Source organism: Scomber scombrus, chromosome 14, assembly GCF_963691925.1.
Source record: "Scomber scombrus chromosome 14, fScoSco1.1, whole genome shotgun sequence".
Taxonomy (NCBI): Eukaryota; Metazoa; Chordata; class Actinopteri; order Scombriformes; family Scombridae; genus Scomber; species Scomber scombrus.
In genome coordinates, this window is record NC_084983.1 from 17714156 (window position 1) to 17722093 (window position 7938).

Consider the following 7938-nt stretch of genomic DNA (forward strand, 5'->3'; position numbering starts at 1 on the left):
GAAAAGTAGATACATTTTCATTTTGTAACAGCCCTCACAAATAGCATCTCTAATTCAAAAACCTGTCTGGGTTTTCTTTGTTCTTTTTGCGCTATCTGCAAACCTTTATGGTAGCTCTAAATTTCCACATGCTAACCATCCCCACGGGTACTTACCATTACTGCGATACTAATTACTCCCACATTGTCTACCCTATAAGGTTACGTGTTGTTTTGTTTTGTTCTGGGGAACATATCAGGAAATATTTTGGCAAGTTTCCGCACCATAACGAGCTACAGCACATGTGTTTCGTACAAGATGACTCACTGAGGCTGGCAGACAATCTTTATTTTTTCTGTTTCAAAACAATAACCCTCAGTTACAGAATTGATAACGTCTAGTCAGAGCAGATGGAAACCCTTTCAGCTGCATTTGCTTAGTCATTCTTTCTCACTTCAGTTAAATACAAAGTGCAGTAGTAGTGTAAAGGAGAAATGTCATACTGTTCATAGAACAAAAAGCCCCTTTTGTATTTTAGGCATAACTAGCACTGTCGTATGTCCACATGTCACAGTAGGTAAGCTTTCCTTCCCTTTTTGAGTCATATCACCTCCAGCATGCTTCCTGCATTCATGTATTTCTTACTCGTGTGATCTGGACTCTCCCTGTGCAGCACCATGGCCGCCTTCCAGCTGTTTTTCCCGCTGTTGGTCAGCTGTGTGGCGGCATCTGCACGCCCTCCTCGCCACCTCCCTTCATGTCAAGTTGTAAGTAAATCCTGGTAAACACACACACACACATATACACATGCACAAACTGACATTTAAATTCAGATTTTTCTCCTGTTTAATGTCTTCTCAGCACATTCCTTACATTTCTGTTTAAATAAATAGAGAATACGCACAAGTTTTTTTCATCTGTTGTTAGTTTATTTTTACGGGTCGCCCATGGCAACTGAGATGAGGTACCTAATCCATCAGGTGCTTGAGGTATTTTCAAATCTTCATTGGGCAGATGGTTTATTTGAAAGCTTTTGATCTGCAAAGGTCTGGTTTATTAGTTTTAGCTCGTGAACTGTGCTGCCAGCAGACCTTAAGACTTCAGTGAAACATTTTTTTGGCTTCGCTGGAAGAAACAGTGTGTAGTTTTTGTACGATACTGCAGACGTTACTTGCCAGTCAAACCTGTCCTGTATAGTACTGTGACGTCTTTTCCTTGGAGAGTTTGGAGGAATCATGTTTTACTTTTGGCTGCAAATTGCGTACAGTAGCTCTAACTGCGTAAAAAACTGGAAATGTAACTTGCCTCAATGTTCTGTGTGTCAGAGCATTTTCTTTCCACGAAAGGCCAGCGAATATGTAGAAAAGCTTTCGATAAGTGACCATAGCTTAGATCACTACTGTGTATTGTGGCAATTGGTGACTGAGAAAATAACATTCAGTGATGTAAGGTGTAACAGACTCAGATGTGGCCATGTAGTGTGTATCTGGGAGGTTTTGAATGGACAGCACACACAGCTGAGCCCTTACATAGAAACATGGAGGATGAATGAAATACAGGAGCATCAGTATGAGTATAAAAGACTTGGATTCAAATGGTCATATGGTTTATTTTAATGGCCTGATACTGAAACTAAAGGTACTTCACTTTTGGTTAATGTGGTAATAATTGTTCTATAAATATCCAATTATCAATAACGGTTTCACTAGTAAAGCCTGTACAGAGTTAAATGCAGAAGCCTCATCACATGTTTGTAATCACATGAATGTAATCCAAAAAAACGTTATGTTCACTTTCTGTTTCATGTATTATAAGTGAATATATGCCACAATAAACAACAAAAGCCAAGCAAAGACCACATTTCAAGAACTGTATGTATATTTATTTGCAGGATTTTACACACATTTAAGAATAGGTTCATATTTTGTCTTTTTACAATAATCACATGCCTCTCTGAACTGTACATGGGTAGAGCTACTGGTTGCTTTAATCATTCCTCCTCTCCATACTGGACCTAAACGGATCCCTTCATAGCTCGACTTCAATAAAAGATATGGGAAATATTTTACGCCTTTATTACAGAACTGGCAGGAGAGAAATGTCAGGAAATGGAGAGAGCGAGCGAGAGAGAGAGAGACAAGGAATGACATGCAACAAAGGTTCTTGACCGGAAATTGGATGGTTCATGGTCAACGCCTTGAACCTCAGCTGTGCCAAAGACAGACCGAGAGTGGCACAAGATTTATTTTCTCTTTTGTTTTTCTGTTAAACATTTGATAATAATTTCACCACATACAATCTGAGGCATCATTTACATTAATCGTCTAACCTCTTTACCTGATGAAGGACTCAAAACTTTTGAACAATTTTTAATCATAAAGAAGAAAAGTACTTTTGAAATGGGGTATTTTTCAGTGTTGTGAGTCCTCGGGAAACAGAAAGTCTTTTTTTGGACTCTGCACCTGAACGAGAAAGATACGTAGATGTGCATAGAAACTGAAGAAATAAGGAAAAGAAATTACCATTATCAAAAAACAAAAACCCTTAAATAATCAATCATCCCGCAGCTATAACTGGTTACAGCAGTTTGTGGTTGCCAGTGACTCAACACACTGTTTGGCACACAAGTTTTTCAAGCTCACATTAGTCATAAATTTTGACTGTCAGAGCAACTGATTGGAAAGATTTAGAGGGGTGCAATGAAAAATAAAGGAGTATTGTTTTATAAAGTTTGGGAAGTGTTTTACGCCTAGTATGGAGAAGATCATTACAGTGATCAATAACTGTTTAAATGTATATGTGGGCATATAAGTATATCTTTTAATTATCAAAATACTTAGTTTGTTTTTTTTTTTTTTTTTTACCTGGGTTCCCATCTGTTGAACTGGTTTCATTTGTTACAGTACTAAAGTGACTAAATGTGTGGTAAAACAACACACACATGAATCAGATAATCATTTTTAATGATCATACTTTCTTAAGAATATTCTCCAGGCCTGATAAAAGATAAGATATATTTCACCTTCCAGTGATCCTTAATTTAGTCAGTGTGTTTGTCCATGGCTGGCTTGTAAGCAATGAGGAATGCCATTTCCAACATACCACAAATATGCCAAGAACCTCAATGTACTTGACCTCAGAGAGAAAACAGAGAAGGAGGCAGTTTTATGAGCTGTTTTTTGGACAAGGGTGTCTTGGCCATATGCTTTCAATTATAAACTACACTCAGTTACTTAAATATTTGAGTCTATTAACAGGAAAAGGGACAAAAGGTGACTAAAAATGTGGACTCATAATAAAGGTGGATTTTCTTCAAAACTGAAACTATTTACTTTTAAAGTTCTTGGTTGAAAATAGCTGAGAATGAGAGCCATATCTTCAGTTATTAAACAGGAAATTACTCAAGTATACATTTGTATGCATTTTAAGAGAAAAGGCTGTGGTAAAGTAGGACAAAAGGCTCTCATAAACATCAGAGTACTGTCTTTCTGCCGAGAACATGCTGCAGATACACTGACTCATAAATCAACCCAGCAAATATGCTGTCAACATTTGGTCTGTATTGTGTCTCGGTCAGGCTCAGTCTGGCAGTATGCCGACATAATCAGACTTGTGTGTTTGTCTTTGTTCGTAGGTCCAGATGGATGTGTTCTGCAGCGATCTGAGCCTCAGAAGTGCACCAAACGACCTTCCTCCTGATGTACAAATGCTGGACCTTTCACGTAACCAGGTGCAAAATCTCTCCCAGGAAACTCTAGCGTACCACACCAGCTTCCACCATCTGAATCTTCACTCAAACAAGATCCACTTCATCCAGCCTGGGCTTTTCAGAAATATGACCGATCTCAAAGTCCTGGATCTGTCCAGGAATCATTTAAATGTTTTTGCTCTCTCCAAAACTAACATTGGGCCTCTTACAGCTGTAGAGTCTCTAGATCTTTCAAGCAATGGGCTGTACACAGGGATGTCAGACTATTTCCTGGCTGATTCTCCATCACTGACAAACCTTTCTCTGAACAGCAATAGCATAACCAAAATAGCACAAAACACCTTCATTGGATCCTTGTCTTTGAAGAAAATCAGCCTCCACAATAACGTCATTTTGGAGATAGAAGATGGAGCTTTTGACTCATTGAATCATCTGACTGAACTCGATTTGTCCAAAAACTCAATCACATGCATCACAGACTTCAACCTCTATAATTTAAAGGTGCTTAATCTCAGCAAGAACAGCATGGAGCTTTTCCATAGCTCAAAATCAACTGTTTCGTATGAAATTCTCTCTCTCGATCTGAGTCAAAACAAAATTTCTTCCTTTCCTCTTCTTCCGAGAATTAACAAACTTAAATATCTGGACATTTCACGAAACCAACTTCAGAGCATCAATGTTACAGAAACTAATACAAACATTATTTTGATGCATCTGAGTTACCTGGACATGAGTTACAACCAACTCAAAAGCATACCAGAGTCCTTTTTTTCCTGCATGATATCTCTTGAGGTCCTCAATGTGAGCAATAACTGTATTGATTCATTTTCTATCACTAATGAACATTTTTTTTCGCGAGTGAGGATTATCAATCTCAGCAATAATAACCTGCAGAGTCTGACATTTGGAGAAAAAACTCTGCAATCACTGGAAGAGCTTGTCTTACAAGGAAATGACTTGACAACCCTGGACCATCAAACATTTCAAAGACTTCCTAGTATCATACACCTGCATCTTCAGCAGAACAATCTGAAAATCTGCACTTCAGAGAAAAAGCCATCACTGACAGACCTCGACCACCAGGATCCTTCAGGTTGTGTCTCCTTTTCTTCTATTCCAAATTTGCAGTTCTTGTACCTCTCTGAAAACAACCTGGAGACTCTGCCTGCGAATGCGTTTGCAAACACCCATTTACGGTTACTGGACTTGTCCCTGAACCCGGGCTTAGACATGCATAAAGACTCCCTCTCTGGTCTCGAGCATTCCCTGGTTCACCTGCTCCTGAGGGAAAACAACATTTCCAAACTGAACACGGACCTGTCCTCGCTGAGGAGTCTCAAACACGTAGACCTTTCCACCAACCAGTTGACTAGTCTGCCAATGTGGACCAAAGATTCCTCCATTGAGTCACTAAACCTGCAAAACAACAATCTTGTCACTCTGGAGTACAACACCATGGCGGCTCTGGAACGCTCTCTGAAAACCCTCTACATGGGCTCCAATCCTCTGAGCTGCTGCAAAAACCATGGCTTCCTTCACTTGGTTCAGCACTCAGCCGTGGTTGTTCCCGACATTGAGACTGTGACCTGCATCCATGAGGAGAATTCAGAGCCAGTCAACATAGAGACAGTGACCCAGGAAATGTGTCAGAGACAAGGACAGCCAAACTATATTATTGTTATTGTAGTGCTAGCGTTAGTTACGATCATCGTGGTGGGACTGGTGGCAAAATGTTGCCATGCGAGGAAACGAAAGCACAACCGAAGCTTTAGTGCGTAATGGGAATAAACTGTGCATATTCAGCTCTTTGAAGGAATTTATATTTGGAAACGTTCTTTTCACAAGACGGTTGGTGGGTTTTAAGCAGAGACAATTAAAAAAAAAAACAACATGAATGTAGTTTCTGTGATGGCGCCCAGCGGTTTCTGAAGAGACAACCTGAAGCTTTGATTTGGTTTTACCACTGCAGTCTTTGTTCATAGAGGAAATAAATCCAGATTGGTGAAGCTGAGAAGGGACAGTGAAGAAGCAACATAAAGCAAACCTGTGCCCTAACATCTCCTCAATGAAGCAATAATGCTGGAGAAGTGAACTCAAAGTTTTTTGCAGTCAGCATCTAGTGGCAATTTGAAGAAACTGCAACTTTAGACCCTTATGGCTACAGCAGTAGTTTTCTGCTTGGTTCTTGATATCAAATCACATGATTATAATGAATGTAAAAAGGAAAAATCCACACTAAAACATATGAACACTGTTTACCATTTTCTCCTATACAGTGGTCACAAAAGACCAGGCTGAAATGCAGCCAATAAAAAATGTCTGTCATTTTAGAAAATATGCTTATTGTCTTTCTTGCTAATAGTTAGATGAGAAAATTGATAGCAATGTAGCATTTGTCTGCTAAATAAAAAGTTAATGCCAGCAACCGCTTAGCTTAACTTTGCATAAAGATTGAAAACACTGGTGAAACAGTTAGCCTGACTCTCTCCAAAGGTAACAAAATCAGCCTATCAGCACCTCTAAAGCACTCAAATGAAAAGAAGTGTAAAAGTGACATTGTTTTTTTTTTTAATGTCTGAAAGTTTCTTAGCCAATCATTATAGATACATTTTTACGTTTTTTTTAATCGTACTAAACAAATGATTTAACATGCTAATTAGTCAGCTTTAGAGGTGCTGGTAGACAGATTTTTTTCCACCTTTGGACAGAGCCAAGTTAGCTCTTTCTCCATTACCAGTGTTTATGCCAAGCTAAACTGACAGCTGAGCCACCAAACAAACAGAGCTGCTGGCATTTGCTTTGCATTTAACATAAGAGAAGAGTGGTATCAATCCTCTCATCTTATACTCTTGGCAAGAAGGCTTGGCAATGAGCTTATTTACCACAATGTTTATCTATATTCCTTTAAAGGTTGAATGAAGGGGTTCTTGAAAATGTAGATAAATCAGTGACTGAAACAGAGACGGATAAAACAGACTGACGGAGAGTGGAACAAAGTCAGATGTCTTCACTCAGTGAAGTTCAGTGTAAGATTATCTGTGAGTGGAATTTTCCTTGAAGCTAAGAATAAAGAAGACAACACTACAAAGGGTCAAGAAACAAAATGCCCTTTGTTCTTGGATGTATGTTTGCTATTATTAGATTAAGGACATTATCTGAGAGGACTGCACACAGTCCCTTTACCCTTTATATAGATTGCACTTTACCTTTCCTCTTGTTTATGTGATTGTCTCTTGTTCTGTGACTGTTAACACTAAGAAATGTATAATGTTCAAGCATATAATTTATTATTTTTTTTACTATAAAACTAAGCTGGACATTTTAAACAGTATGTTTGTCTGTATTGATCCCAGGCCTGTGGTGCTCCTTCTGGACACAATAATGTTGATTAACTTTCGGGATGAAGCTGAAAGCCAGAGTAAGCACTGACATTAATAACTGTGATACTCCAATATAGGAGTACCATATACAGTATGTACTGTATATATTTTAAATAAATAAACATGAAATCCAGCGCTGTATTGTAGTGGGTTACACTGGGATACACAATTTCATATGATGCTAATGCGCTTAATCCTAAAACCAAATTATGTCAAGCTGATTACCTTTTTTATCCTGTGACTAAATTTTTGTAAAACAAGCAAACCAAATGAAGGCCTTTTTAAAATTATTTGTGTGATTAAAAAAACAAAATATGTATACCTCTGAACACTGTAACCACACCAGCACATTTCAGTTACCTCACTCCTCATTACTCAGCTTACGCCTTAAAAGTTGCATTTCACTCTGTACATATTCAGAATATTTGGAGGTTTGGCACACATTATGATAACATTTTACGTAATGCGGTGCTTCCTTGATGAGAGTCAGATGAGAAGAGTGGTATTGATCTCCTCATCTAACTTTCAGAAAGAAAGCAAATAAGTGCACTTCCCAATGTGTTGGATCTTTAATCATTACTGTCTAAGCTTTATGAGAAAAGTCATGACATGATATTAAATTGGATGTTTGAATTGAATTTTCTGTTTGTCTCTGGAGTATCATTATTGAACAAAATGTGTATCTGAGTTTCATAAATGACAGTCTCATATTTATCTTATATATGATTTAATTCTGTTTTGCAAGAAATGCCATCGCAGATACAGGCTAAATATTCATTAAATGCTTATTGTTATAATGATTGATGCACACCTTAGGATTTTCTTTGAATATACTTACAGTGTATAGCTTTACAATGCTTGTCCCAAATT

The 7938-nt window shown here is 38.1% G+C and overlaps 1 protein-coding gene across 1 annotated transcript; it reads left to right on the forward strand.

Annotated features, from left to right (window-relative positions):
- Nucleotides 1-656: 656 nt before the first annotated feature.
- lrrc32 (leucine rich repeat containing 32) lies at nucleotides 657-7701 on the forward strand. Its single transcript, XM_062433256.1, has 2 exons — nucleotides 657-746; nucleotides 3614-7701. The coding sequence occupies exons 1-2, from the start codon at nucleotides 657-659 to the stop codon at nucleotides 5465-5467; spliced, it is 1944 nt and encodes a 647-aa protein (XP_062289240.1). The 3' UTR covers nucleotides 5468-7701.
- Nucleotides 7702-7938: the final 237 nt, after the last annotated feature.